The sequence below is a fragment of the Diorhabda carinulata genome, chromosome 3 (assembly GCF_026250575.1).
Source record: "Diorhabda carinulata isolate Delta chromosome 3, icDioCari1.1, whole genome shotgun sequence".
In the NCBI taxonomy this organism is placed as follows: Eukaryota; Metazoa; Arthropoda; class Insecta; order Coleoptera; family Chrysomelidae; genus Diorhabda; species Diorhabda carinulata.
In genome coordinates this window covers 33,456,914-33,470,947 of record NC_079462.1, presented here as the reverse complement: position 1 = coordinate 33,470,947, position 14,034 = coordinate 33,456,914, and the positions used below count along the sequence as shown (strand labels likewise).

The following is a 14,034-nucleotide window of genomic DNA, read 5'->3' as shown; positions in this document are numbered from 1 at the left end:
AGCTGCAAGAATAAAGGATGTTGCTAACAAAGCACGGTGCAGAAACTACGAAACACTAAAATTTTATAGAGATTTGGAAAACTAAGAAGCCGGAAGTCTCAACAATGAAGAAGATGAAAATATTATTGTTGATGAAGAAATTGATACAAATATTGTGTGATCTGGAATAATAATACTTTACTTTTAACAAAACATTAAATTTTATTTTATGATACTTTGCAATAATTTTTTCAATAATTAAAGTCAAGATTTTTTACTAAACATTTGTTTTTACTAAGCCTGTACGTAATTGAAGTGTAAAAAAGAAAAAATTGCAATTAGTATAGCTCCTATAGCTCCCCCCTTTGAAGCCTGAGCTTATTTTTGTTTCAAATCCCTTCAAATCCCAATTTTAGTATCAAAGTCCAAATATTAATTTTTCTAAATAGTTATGAAACTATTTTGGGGATCTCAATGATACATTGTCTCTGTTAAAGAAAGAATTATTCATTTTTTTGTAAAAAAAAACAATTTCTAATGATTGGTCTCTTTGTGACAGCTTTTTTCATTTTCCGCAAATTTCTTGAGATGAACTTGGCAAATTTTTGATTCTATATCTAATATCTAAAATAATTCATGTGTATTTTCATTGACCTCGACAGGTGAATATGATAGAGGTAGTTTTAGCTAGTCATAAATTGTTTATGTATATGTTTTAACCAGTTAAGGTACTCAAACGGTTTCGTTTGACATTGTTCATCATTTTCCATATTTAACTAAGCAATGGTATTAAAAAATTAAAGATGTTTTGATCATATTGAACTGTGAGTTACACCGTTGGTTTGTTTAAACCTTTTAACCTCACATATGGAATGAAAATCATATGACTGATACAGGTCTGGCTTCAAATTATATATTATATTCATATAAAAAGGTTAGTTTATGGCATGAACTTACCATTGACAGGGTCACCTAAAATACCTTTTTAATTTCATATTTATTTGACGATAGTTTCAAATTGTTATATGTTATAGTGGATAATAATCAAAAAATAAATTCACAATAAAGTGGCAGTGATATAGAGGATAATTAAGTTGATTCATAGCAAATCTCTGAATAAACTGACGATTAGAAAGGAGAATATGGAACAAATTAATAAAAGAGAAATGTGAAAAAATAATACAAGAAACCAAAAAAAAAAAATACAAAATTAGTATTACCAGTTATTAATCACTGATACAGTATAGATGGATAGAAATATGATTAAATTATTTTAATAAATATTGTTGAAATCAAACATTATTCTTACTACGAAATTTAAAAATAAAACTTTCATTAGATTTATTAATAAAATAAAAATCATATAAATTATTTTCCAGTTTTCAAATGTATACTCACCTTCGGATCAACATACGAAACCATGAGTTGCTTGTAATAAAAAAATATTTTGAATAAAATATATTTTTCAAAATAATAAATATTCACCTCACTAGCAAGTACTAGTTTTTTATTTTTTTAACTTGTAAGAATTTAAAGAAATATAAAACCCATCATTACATATTAATATATTAATAGATGTCATAATTTGCATAATAATCTTATTATGTCTCAAGTGTTGTCAAATTGAAAAAGTTTATGAAAATCTAGGGAATATGAATCTATTTCAATGCAATATTTTATCTCTTTAATTTATTTATTATAAAAATATAAAAAATAGAAGACAAAAAAGCAGTTGACAATTTCTAGATTTGTTCACAATTAATTAATTAATATCTCCAACTATAAGGAAAATGCCAGGTATTTTAATATAATACTCTCCGATAAATAACCATAAATTTACGACTTTTTGGTTTTATCCGTATTTATATTGGTAGTTTCGATAGTGAAAGTACTTTTTTAGAAAAATAATATACATGTAAACTCGGCCAGATTTTAGGGCGAAAAAAAACCGAAGTAAATATAAAAATATTTGAATTAAGTAAGAAAAATTGAAGTACACAACTGGCAGATATACAAACACAACAAAATTTGAAAATGAAAAAAATGTTAATTAAAAACTGAACCTTGTAAAGTGCAAAATAAATTATTTAAATAGCATAAAAACAAGGAACCGATTTTACGTACTGGAATACAGTTAATTCATTTTTTTTCGTTAATCTTAGCTAGTAAAATTCTAACCCCGATTCTAAATAGTTACTTTCTCTTAGACTTAATTAAATAATTGAATTATTAAATTCTGATACATCGGTAAATTCTTATCAATACCATAACTTTAGCTAATTGAAACTATTCCTAATCTTCATGTGAAAGTGCCCACATTTTTATACATTTGAACTAAAATTACCTGATAACCTTCTGGTAGAGGATCGTGTCTTATGGTGAGCGAGATATAATCCCCGGGTCTCAAAAGTTCCATAACAGCTTCTTGATGGGTTGCATGAGTTACATCTGTTCCATTTACTTTCAAAATACGATCTCCAACTTTGAGTTTTCCACTTTTAGCTGCAGTACCACCAGGTACCAACTACGACAATTAGAAATAGTCAATAAACTAGCAATAAATTGTTTTGATTTGTGTTATAACAATTTCAATACTCAGGAGAGTATTAATTCATATTTTTATACGTAGATTCTGACTATTACTTTGAAATTCGAAAATTTTCATGCAAATAAGAATATTAGAAGATTTTTCCCTCAAAGACGAGCAACGTTCTGGTCGGCTTATTGAAGTTGATGACCAAATCAAAGTCATAATTGAAGAGGATCGTCATAAAGTTATTCGAGATGTTGTGAAGAGGCAGACAACAATAAAAAAATACTTGAAATGTCTTGGGCTAGTTCAGAAGTTTGATATTGGGCTACCTAACGAATTGACCCTTTCTTGAAAAGAATCGTCACTGGTGATGGAAAATGGGTCCTGTACAGTATCATAGTTCGAAAACGATCAAGGAGCATACACGGCACAAACTACATCAAAAGTTAAAAAACAACAAAAAAAGCTCATGCTGTCAGTTTAGTGGGATTCCAAAGATATTGTGTTTTATGAGCTACGTTCAAAGAACCGAACGATCATTTCTGATGTTTACTGTAAACAATTAATGCAACTAGTTGGAGCAATCAAAGAAAAACGGCAGGAATTGTCAAATCGGAAACGTTGATAATGCAATGCCTCACACATCTCTGGCAACTCGTGGGAAACTATTGCAGTTTGGCTGGGAAGTGATGCCACATCCCCCATCCAGTCCTGATCTGGCCTCATTTCGAAGTTTGCAGAATTATTTGAATGGTCAAAATTTCACAAATGACGATGACTTTCAATCGTACCTGGTTCAGTTTTTTGCTGATAAGGACCAGAAATTTTATGCTACAAAGACGAAATTACTCTGTCGCCAATCCAAAAATATTTTGTTGTTATCTAGTATATAATGAAGTTTTGTTAGTTAGATAGTCTGCATTGATATTTTTTGACGAATCAAGGTTCATTTGAAAGGAACTTGAACTTCTAGAATTTTTTTTTACTTAAAATTATTTTGAATAGTCAATTATTCGGATACTTTTGTACAATAGGTCCTTGAAGGGTGTAGTTCATTGGGGTCGCCATATACTTACGTGTGAGATGAAAATGCCGGGTTCCTTGGAACCAAACGGAATACTGGAATGATCGGTACCTCCTATAATACTGAAACCCAACGATCCTCCCAATTTGCTTAAAGTAACATCCTGAAAATATATAAATAAAATTATTTTTAGATGAACTTTTTCAATTTTATTAATGCCTAGCCAAATTCATCTTCTAATTATGTTTAAACTTGAAAGGTATTTTCGAAAATGTATTTAGTTTTTTATGATTATAATCGTTTATAATCGAATTATTTACTACGAAATTTATTAAAATTATTATTATCAATTTTACTTATACTGTGCTCAATATTAGAAAGTTCTAAAATCTAAGTTGTTTATACTAAATGAGAAGAGCTTTTTCAGAGTTCAGGTGGTGACAATGATGAAACATGTGCGTTCCAGTAACATTCCAATGGCCACTAATCGTTTTTTGTAACACATTATAAAAAATTCATTGCTATAAACTTGTTGCGTATCAAATATTGTATTAAATTTTATAAAAAACAAGTTGACATGTCGAACAGTCAATTAGACTCGTATTTCAGATTAGTTGAATTTAATTCATGATGTTATGAACGTAATACCACGAATAAAAAATAAATATTTTGTTGATATAACACAAAAATAAATGAAAAAGTACACAAATTAAGCATATCAATTGCGGTGTTTGTACATATTGTATAGCATGAGTTCAATTTTCTTCATTGAAGCACCTTGTGATTTGTGTGTACATTTGTTTTGAAAGATTTGCCGACTCCTGGTCACACCACGTACAACTGGTCATGAGAAAAATATGGATTTTCTAAGTTGATACCACCAACAGGTGGTTTGTTATTCGGGAGCTGAACTCGTTTAAACTCAAAGGGCGTTTTCGTTAAGATTCTTGGAATTCTCGGAATTAGAATTAACTCATTTTTCAATTTTCCTTTGAGTATCGTCTCGTGAATCACATTACTCACCTGTTTTCTTATCATCAAGCGCGTTTTATTGCATATTTTTGGTTGGTTTAGATTTCAAAACATGAAGCCCGCCTCCGTTTGTAAACTAGTCACATTTAAGGGTTTCTTTTGATGAGATTAAATTGCAAAAATTCAGAGGAATATGGCAATTACCGATAGTAATGCATTTCCCAGCAGATGGGTCCTTCAACTATCTTACTCTTCCACTCAAAGTTTTTTCACACAGCATCCCATATTTGATGATTTGAGGCAAGGGTTTATTTCATCAGCAGCAGTCAATCTTGGATACTCCAGATAGTAAAATCATTCCTTGGAGAAATCTTCAACAAATAGGTCCTTCAGCTATGTAACTCCGCCATTTAAAGTTTCTTTGATGATTTGAGACAAGGGTTTATTTCATCAGCAGCAGTCAATCTTGGATACTAAATCATTCCGCAAAAAAAGTCTCGATTCCTTGCGCAGTTCTTTTGTAGTTCGATCAAAGCTTCCAATGCGCGTAAAGATCCGTACCAAATGATTATTTTTGAGGCCACTAGAGCTTTTGCTATTGCGAAGGGGTTTTGCAATAACGTGGTCGCTATTCCAAGCAACTGCTGCTGCTGTCCTATATGAACAGTGGCCAAAATCAATGATACGAGGAATGTCTTTCAGGTCCCACCAGGGGCATCCAGGAAAAATAGTCACTCCGCGATGTGGCGGTGGTATTCCTAGCTTGACTAACAAATTGCCGCACATTAGGTAATAGATCCATCAAGAGCAAAGCCTAGTTATGTTATTTATTTTATTGGAATTTCTGGACCCTTTCTTTCCTTTAAATATCTTTCTTTTTTGAAACAATATATATTATGAAATTTAAAATCGGATGTTCTGAGAAATTTTTGATCAATTTATATATTTTTTAAACAAATCATTACGTGAAAAATAATTTAATTAACACAACAAAAGTTATAAACAATGATGATTTATATAACGTAAATTTGTGAAATTATTTAAAAAAATTGATAATGTTACCAGAAATAATAAAATTAGATGTAGTGAAGCACAAGGTTTACAGAAGGGAAAGGTGGAAAGTAGTAAGGAGTTGTGTGGATTCTTTTGCCGTATAATTTACCTTATTTGTAGCTGGACTGCTAGCGCTGGAAGGGTTTAGCCAAAAATACACCAATATATAACTAGTTCGACTGTTAAATTCCAAACTTGAGAAAAAGTTTTATCTTAAAGGTGATAAAATTTTTAGTTAAACCTTTATACGATTTAATTTTCAATAAACCTCTGAAATCTTTGGTCGGAATTTAACAATATTTAAAAAGCTGTCTAGATCACTAATTCACATTTTTTTGTGTATTAAATGTAATTATGATTTAGTTTATTAATTATATTGTTAGTTATTCTAGACATCTTTAAAATTAGTAGTTCAAAAAAAAAATTATTCCTTGATTATGGTTAGCAATGTTCTTGAAGTCAAATACTAAACTAATTAAATTATCTAGACGAAAATGCCAAGTTTTAAGAAAAAATCTCCAAAATAATTATATTGATTATTTACTCAATAGATAAGCTTATAGCAGGGCCTTACCGATTTTAAGGTATTGTTTATTTCTTACTAACATAACATGTATTAAGTTTTAATACTTTCCATATTCCACTCAAAGAAGGAAAACTTATCAATTACCAACCGATGTAGAATTATATGTATGTACGAGTGTCACTACCGAAACTGACTTTTTTTCAAAGATATCGAAATAGATTGATATGATATATAATTCATAAAAACGGACAAAAGTAATTGAGTGGAAAGATCCTACAATTATTCCACAAGTCAAAAACTTCAAAATCAAAATCAAAATAACTTAACCTAAGATTGAGTTTTATACCCTTTGGTGGAGCTAATCTGGGCATGTATGCTCTTCGTATGGTCCCTAAACATTGATACCCACTTTCGATATGGGTAATATCGAATACCCGCCACTAGGGCCTGCTGCCTCAATGGATTCAAAATTATATGTTCCAGTAACTTGACCTTAAAATATTTGAATTTAATAATTCTGAGAAAGTCCATTTAAAAAATAATCTTATACACAGAAAAAGCTTTTGTATCTTTAAAAAGATATAACAGCAAAAATATGCATTTCTTCACTGAATGGAATGTTTCTTTTGCTTGGAAATCGGACGGATAATAGCAAATTTTGAGCAGGTTCTATGCAGGTTCTATTGACAATTTTGATCTATTAATAAATAATAAATAAATACCAAGGACTTGTTTATGAAAAAAATGATGGTACATCAACCGTCACCGTCACTTTCGACTGATTACAAAGGTCCCTTATTTCTGTTTTGTCAAGTTTCAGTAATGTGTAATCAAATTTTTCCACTTTATAAACATCAAATACATTTCTGCTGGAAATAATTTATAATAAAGAGTACTAATGCAATATTATTAATGTTTTAGAAATATTCACAATCTCAAAAAAACTTAGACACAATTATTTATATTTAGGAATAATAATCTCTGAAAAAAACTTATTGTAGACAAATTTATTATTTCAATTATCCAATTAAATACAGCAACGACATGAGTTTTACAACAATATATTGAATAAAGAAAAACTCTTGATAAAATTGAAATAATTCTTGAAATCTTTTCGATTTCGCTCGATTCTAGATACATGATCATAACTCCGCTATCATAGCTGACATTGCACGAGAGGTCAAGTCTGTGCTTTCCCCTGTGTGTATACTTTATCTATTTTTGAAGAACTGATATACCGGAGCGAGTTTTGAAGAAGCGTTTATAATTCCCATTCCCACGAAAAAAGTATAGAATGTTACCAATTAGTAACCCAGTAAGAAATCGCTAGATAACCCATACAGTCAGATAAAAAACAACAGGCTGATTATTCCAAAGAAGCCGTCCCATTGTTTGCATTAAATCAAATAGAACTTTAATTAGTTTGCAATTCTAGTATTTGATTTTAGTACTTTATTTATTATTTAAAATCATTGAGGGCGCAGTTTTTTTGGCGACCATTTGGGGTAGACGATGATACACCGTCGAGTAGTGACAAAAATTGATACGGAACACAGTCGAGAGTTTAGACATGAGGATTTACATGTTCTGGGTGTAAAAAACATTTTTTTTTTAATTTGCAAAATGATTTTTGACAGCTTCAATCATGTCTACAGAAATCATAATATCATTTTCTATTATAATACAATTTCAACAACGAAAACCGCAGAATTCTTTGTTATCAGCGCTTTTTTTACAGTGTGCGACATCTCCTCACAGGAAGCATGCAGGAAGGTCGAGTTTTTTGAATTCCATTCCTGTATAGCTGTAGATGTGCCGTAACGAAAGAAATTTTGGGTATTATTAGGAAAAAATTGATTAAATTAAGCAAAATGTGATCCCATCGGCCAAATCCTCGAGAGACATGAATCGACTCGAAACGACATCAAACTACGTCAATAGACATCATAAAACATCGATCAACATCGAATGACATTTCATATACTAATTATTATGCCCAATTTTAAGGGTTTCTAATGGAAGACAAAGTTGAGAATGCTAACTGATTTATTGAACATTCAGAGAAGGAATTAGTTAGCGTTTTCATCTTAATCTGTTATTCGAAACCAGTCAAATTGGAATCATAAATTTCGGAAATCGAGCCCCCGAAAAAATTTTCTCCAGTAAACAGTGATTGGTTCATTTTCAAAGCAAGACTGCTAAACTAGAGGAATAAAGGAAGAGACAGATAAAAACAAAATCGAGGCGAAATTACTAAATAAAAGTACGAAAAGGTATTCAAATTGATATTTGATTTAGTAAGTCCTCCAAGTCAGAAGGAAATAAGTTTGTCCAGCTTATTAAGGTTTCTGAAGAGTATTTCAAGACGCAGCCAAGTTTTACATGACAATTGGAGGGACAGCACCCCAATGGGCTGGTAGAATATGAAGCTTGGCAGTAAGATACGAGTTTGGAGCCGATCTGGGAGTATGCCTAAGGGATCGATACATATTTAGGGCGAGTTTTAGACCTGCTAATGAACGAAAACGATAATACGTCTTTTGAAAGGATGATACAAATTATAGTGTCAAAGATTGCAACAAAGCTGCATAAAAATCATAGCAGGGAGACGGAGATGACAGCCATGGAATGTTACGTCTGTTGGACAAACAATCACCAAATGTTTAAATTATTTATGTAGGCAAAATGTTCGAAATCAGTAAAATTGGAATCACGTGGTCGAAGACATCACAGAACTAAAAGTATTTTTGTGGAGTTTGAGGTGAACTATTATTCAAATCCGCAATTTTAAATTTGTCTTTTGGTTTGTAATAAAGCTTTAAAGAGATCGTTTTACCCAACATTTTAACCTTATAAGATTCATTAGTCAAGAGATTATTCAACTGGTACTTCAGAAATGTAGATACTATCTATTGAGACATTGAAATTACGGAGCGAAAGCATTAAGTTATTTGAAGATCAGTTGTGATTGGATAATCTTGTTAAAATCAAATTTACTCTGAATTTGCGACACATTCGGTTTGTACATATTAAAAAAAAATACTACAAGTTACACTGTACTGTACGATCTAATTATTATTACCAAACGTGTTCTAATTATACAAAAACCATTGTGTGAACTTAAGTGTGATAAAATTTTAGAAATTATCTCTACAACTATTTAAACAACCGAGTTTTGGATCACGAATTTCTAGTGCAAACAAAATTATTTACACTTGTGACACACATTAGTTTGTATTGATTAATTTAAGGTGATTAAAGTAAGTGAACACAAGAACAATTGCAGGTCGAATCAAAGTTTTATAGTGGAGTTGAATGAAACCTTGGTCGCAAGGCTGGTTGCTCTATCTTCAGGGAAAAGAAGGAATTTCGAGAATATTATATCAGTAAAATCATTAAGTAATGCAATTTTATCTCTAACAAAACCAATTGGCCTTAAAGAGAGGTCGACAATTTTTTCAAAAGTTGCAATTTTTTAAATTTTCTCATTTTAAAGAAGCTATTAAAAATTTTCTATTCAATATTATAGTATTTCCTTGTAAACTGGAACGAAGTCTTCGCCAACTAGTTTATGAACTTTGCGTTGTGGAAAATGCGGTGTGACAATTTTCGGCGTCTAATCCCAAATAATAATTTTACTAAGGTCTGAAAAAGCTTGCTGAACATTGGGTTAGAATCATAGAGTACAATGCTGAACTTCGAATATTAAAGTTTTTATTTTTTGTATAATTATTTAATAAACAAAGTGAACTCCGTTTTGAACACAATCCGTAAGAAAAGTACAGTGTACGATACGTGAGGAAAAGACATTTCTCCCTCGCTTGATTTGTGCTCGGAGAAAAATGTAATTCTTCTTAATTGTTGTATAATCTTAGATTCTCGGAAATGGCAATAATACGAATGGTGGTATGAAAATAATGACAACAATAGAAAAATTATGGTGTTCTTGTGGTAAACAGGGAATTATCTTTTAATAAATCAATGGCTAGTTGCCTATATGGCTCGTGCTGTTTTAGAAATGAACACAAAATAATATCGGTTTTAATACATAATCAAATTCCTGGAGTCTCCTGTATAGTTTAGTTTTTTTTATTTATTTTTGATTTGTCCGAATTCAAATGATTTCGTTTTCGCTATACGGACGGTATTTTGTTTTTAAAGGAAAATTAAAACTGGAATATCCAGCGACGTGTCAAATGTGACAATTTTCCGATAATTATTTCTAAAGTCGATCTTATTAAAAGTAAAAATTATGTACTCGAACGTTCTGTAGTTTTCTTCTACTATTCTTGTTAAATGTCAAATAGAAAGTTAGTTTATGAGTTATTCTTGAATGAATGTTCTACCGAACCCTCTGTATATAATTTAGATTACAAATTACTAAAAATATCATGATTCTTATTGGACCCAGAAGTATCTGGCCAAACAAAGGAAACACACAAATTTTGGATAAAAAATTATTTATTTTTCAACGTAATCACTTTTTAGCACCATACACTTTTTCCAGCGATTTCCTTTTTATAATAAGAATCGTCGAGCTCATCAAAATAACCATTAACTGTCGATATCATCTCTTCATTGCTAGAAAATCTTTGGCCACGAGCTACTTTTTCATGTCTGAGAACAGAAAATAATCCGACGAGGCTAAATCTGGCGCATAGTATGCATGAGGAGCAATTCAACCTTTAATTCATTAATTTTGGCTATTGCAATAACGGATGTGTGAGCTGGTGCATTGTCTTGATAGAACAACACGTTTTTGCTTGATTCCTTCGCTCAAACGTTGCAATAAAATCACATAATACTCGCCGTTGATAGTTTTCCATTTTTCAAGAAAGTCCATGAAAATTATTCTATGCTCATACCAAAAAACCGACGCCATGATCTTGCTTGCAGATGGAACGGTTGTTTGGAGCCGGTTCTCCTTTTTCAGTCCATGGTTTTGATTGTTCTTTTGTTTCGGGTGTGAAGTGATGGAACCAAGTTTCATCAATTTTGCTTCATTTATGTGAAACATTGCCAAACACTCCACGGAAACATCTTCACGACGCTGTTTTTGTTTCATTGTGAGCAAACGCGGCAGCCATCTTGCCCACAGCTTTCTCATGTTCAGATTTCCAGATGATATGCGACGTACCGCACATTTTGAACTGTCTACTATGTCTGCTAGCTTGCTCACTTTCAGTCGACGATCCTCCAGTACCGCTTTATGGATTTGCTTCAACATTTCTGGAGTTGTCACCTCTTTTGGTCGACCAATGGGATGCTGGTCTTCGCAGGTCGTACTAACAATCTCACCCAGACTAGAATCTAGTTTGGCTTTTATGTTGGTTGAGTTAAAGCCTTTTAAATAAAAGTATTGTATCACACACACACGTTCACTATCGCCATCTTTAGGTCAGGTACTTCTGAACCATCCTCGTAGTTCTTTGAATTGTGTCCTTATTTGATTATTTATATTATTTTTATTTGAATGTAACAACATATAAAGCAGACGACTGATTAAGAGGAAAACAAAACAGGCAGAAATGTCAGTTAGTATTAATCTTTTAAGTAGATACCGATATTAGTGTTCTTTATTATTAAAAAAAAAAAAATTCAAAATTGAAATTGAAAACTCACCAAAACTATAGATATACGTCTCCTTTTAATTTTTTTCTTTCTCGGATATGTATTTTCATGTTTTTTCTTATATAATTTGAGATGCACTTCACCGTTTTTCTCACTTTTTTTAAATATCCTAAAGATGTGAAACATTTTTAACGATGTATAAACAAACGCGAATATTGCTAATTAACTAACAGGTAAAAACTCGAGCGCAATCATATGACAACGCCATATTTGATAAGGAATCTTTAACGTCGCAGTGCGGCGTTAAAATAAACAAAAAATTACTGCGCGGATTAAAAATGTTAAAATCGTATTTTCAACCGTGAAATAAAAGTAAATTAAAAACAAATTAATAGATTCGATACAGGGAGTTGTAGAATATTAAACTTTATTTCTTAATAGCATTGAATTTCGATATGGTACTTTGAATAATAACCTTTTAAAAACCATAAAAATCGACTTCATATCTTCAATTTTTGTACTAATTATATTTTTTAGGGATTCAACTTCTTATGCACAATTTATATACATCTATAGAGAGAGTTTGAGATTTCTGAACGTACTGAATGGATTTTGTTAATTAAAAAAGTAGTCAAACCCTCAATGACACTTTAATCATAATTTTATTACAGAAAACGGGTCGAAGATCGAAAGTTCTTGTAATAAGTAAGGATACGGAACGTGCTTGTTTACTTAGAACTCGAGAGATTATACCGACACGTTTCGAACCGACACCGCGTCGGCCGAAAGTTTGAAAAGCTTTGTTAGTATGATGTAACGATATACTCTTTACTTTCACATAAACTAATCAGTCACATTCAGAAAGGGAATTTCCCTATAAGCCGTCAAGTGTAATAGATCTATGACGTATCAATCCTAGGCCAGCCGGACAGGTCCTGCTTCGTGTCCGTAGAGTGGAAGCCAGAATGCACAAAACATTGGGCTATTTGAGATGGTCAAACGTTCCTCATCAAAAACGATCTTATTAAACTTGACAGTGATGTGATGAGCAACCGTTTTCCGCAGATATCGAGATCCTTGGTGCGTAAAGTTGTAAATAAGTACGTGCTATCCAAAAAGATCGTGCATTAGATAGGCGTTGAAAAATCTGACACCCCAACATAAAATTCAACGCTTAGAAGTAGCAATGACATTTCTGCAATGGTATCAAGATGACAGAAAGGAGTTCCTCGACTTTAATAGTCACTACTGTCAATTCATTGGTGGCATAGTGGATTTCCGGTCAAGGAGAAATTCAACCAGACTTTATCGATACAGAAAATACTGCATACAGTGTTTTGGGTCATGAAGGGCAATCTGATCATGGTAGACGCTGACCATTACTGTGAAACACCTAATTTAAAGAATAATCAGATGGCCAAATCAGGTGAATAAGGTGAATAATGACTATTAAATTATTCTCACCAACATTAACACTAAGAGTTGCTTCAATCGCTTGGATCTTCTTCGAACGATATCCGTGCTCTTTAAAAGTCGCTAAACCAGCGAAATAAAGTTGCTCGTGAAGGAATTCCATCAGCAAAAGTGCGTTACAACTTTATTGTTCACTTAGATCAAACATGAATACTTATTTCGATAGAGAATCGTATGTATATGTGATAAAATCGACTCAACTACAGTCATATCTTACAGGATGATAGCCAAACATAGAGTAGTGCTAGCTCTAAATCCTCTAGTTTCGTGGCAAACCAAACAGAGTGGCGACTTTCGTATCAAACACTCGATCATATAAATTTTGTTCATTCTGCTACAGACCAGATTCATATCCTCGAATGTTGAGATATTGAGGGGGTTTACGAAAATTATGTAAATTTCGGCAGTGCACTAACAACGAACGTAGATTGAAATAATTTGTTGTAAAGGTTATTTTTGAGTAACGTTAAAGAAATTCATCTCATTAACATATAACAAATTTATCATTCAATAATATTGAATACATTTTATAAAAGTGTTTTGTTCAAACATGACGTTAAATAGATTACTTGCGAAAACCTTGAAAAGTTAATTAAATAATATAGTATTTGATTACTGTTAAAGGTAATTAAAATGTGAATGTGCTTTGTTTTACTGTAGCAGGAAACCGTCTATGCTCACTCTAGCGATTACATTTCTTTTACAACATTTTGTTTAATTCAAAAGTTGAATAAATAGTTTATGAAAGACTGATTGATTGTTCAATTAGATATAAGTTTCAAATGAACTGAAGTAACAACCATATAATACGTAGTAATTAATTAATCGATTCGATAATAGCACAATTAGAAATAAAAGATGTTGAGGAAACTGTCTTAAGCAAATTTGATATGAATATTCTTT

At 31.6% G+C, this 14,034-nt stretch overlaps 1 protein-coding gene across 22 annotated transcripts in view; it reads right to left on the bottom strand.

Moving 5' to 3' along the window:
• LOC130891747 (protein lap4-like) overlaps positions 1-14,034 on the bottom strand; it is a 173,724-nt gene that overhangs the window by 25,921 nt on the left and 133,769 nt on the right. For all 22 annotated transcript variants that reach the window (XR_009058948.1, XM_057796664.1, XM_057796665.1 and 19 more), the window contains 2 exons: positions 3,589-3,699; positions 2,324-2,503 (listed from right to left, as the gene is read on the bottom strand). Coding sequence is in view for 21 of the 22 variants with exons in the window: in XM_057796664.1 (XP_057652647.1) it covers positions 2,324-2,503; positions 3,589-3,699 (291 nt within the window). In the remaining variant the exon portion in view is untranslated. The remainder of the gene's footprint in view (positions 1-2,323; positions 2,504-3,588; positions 3,700-14,034) is intronic.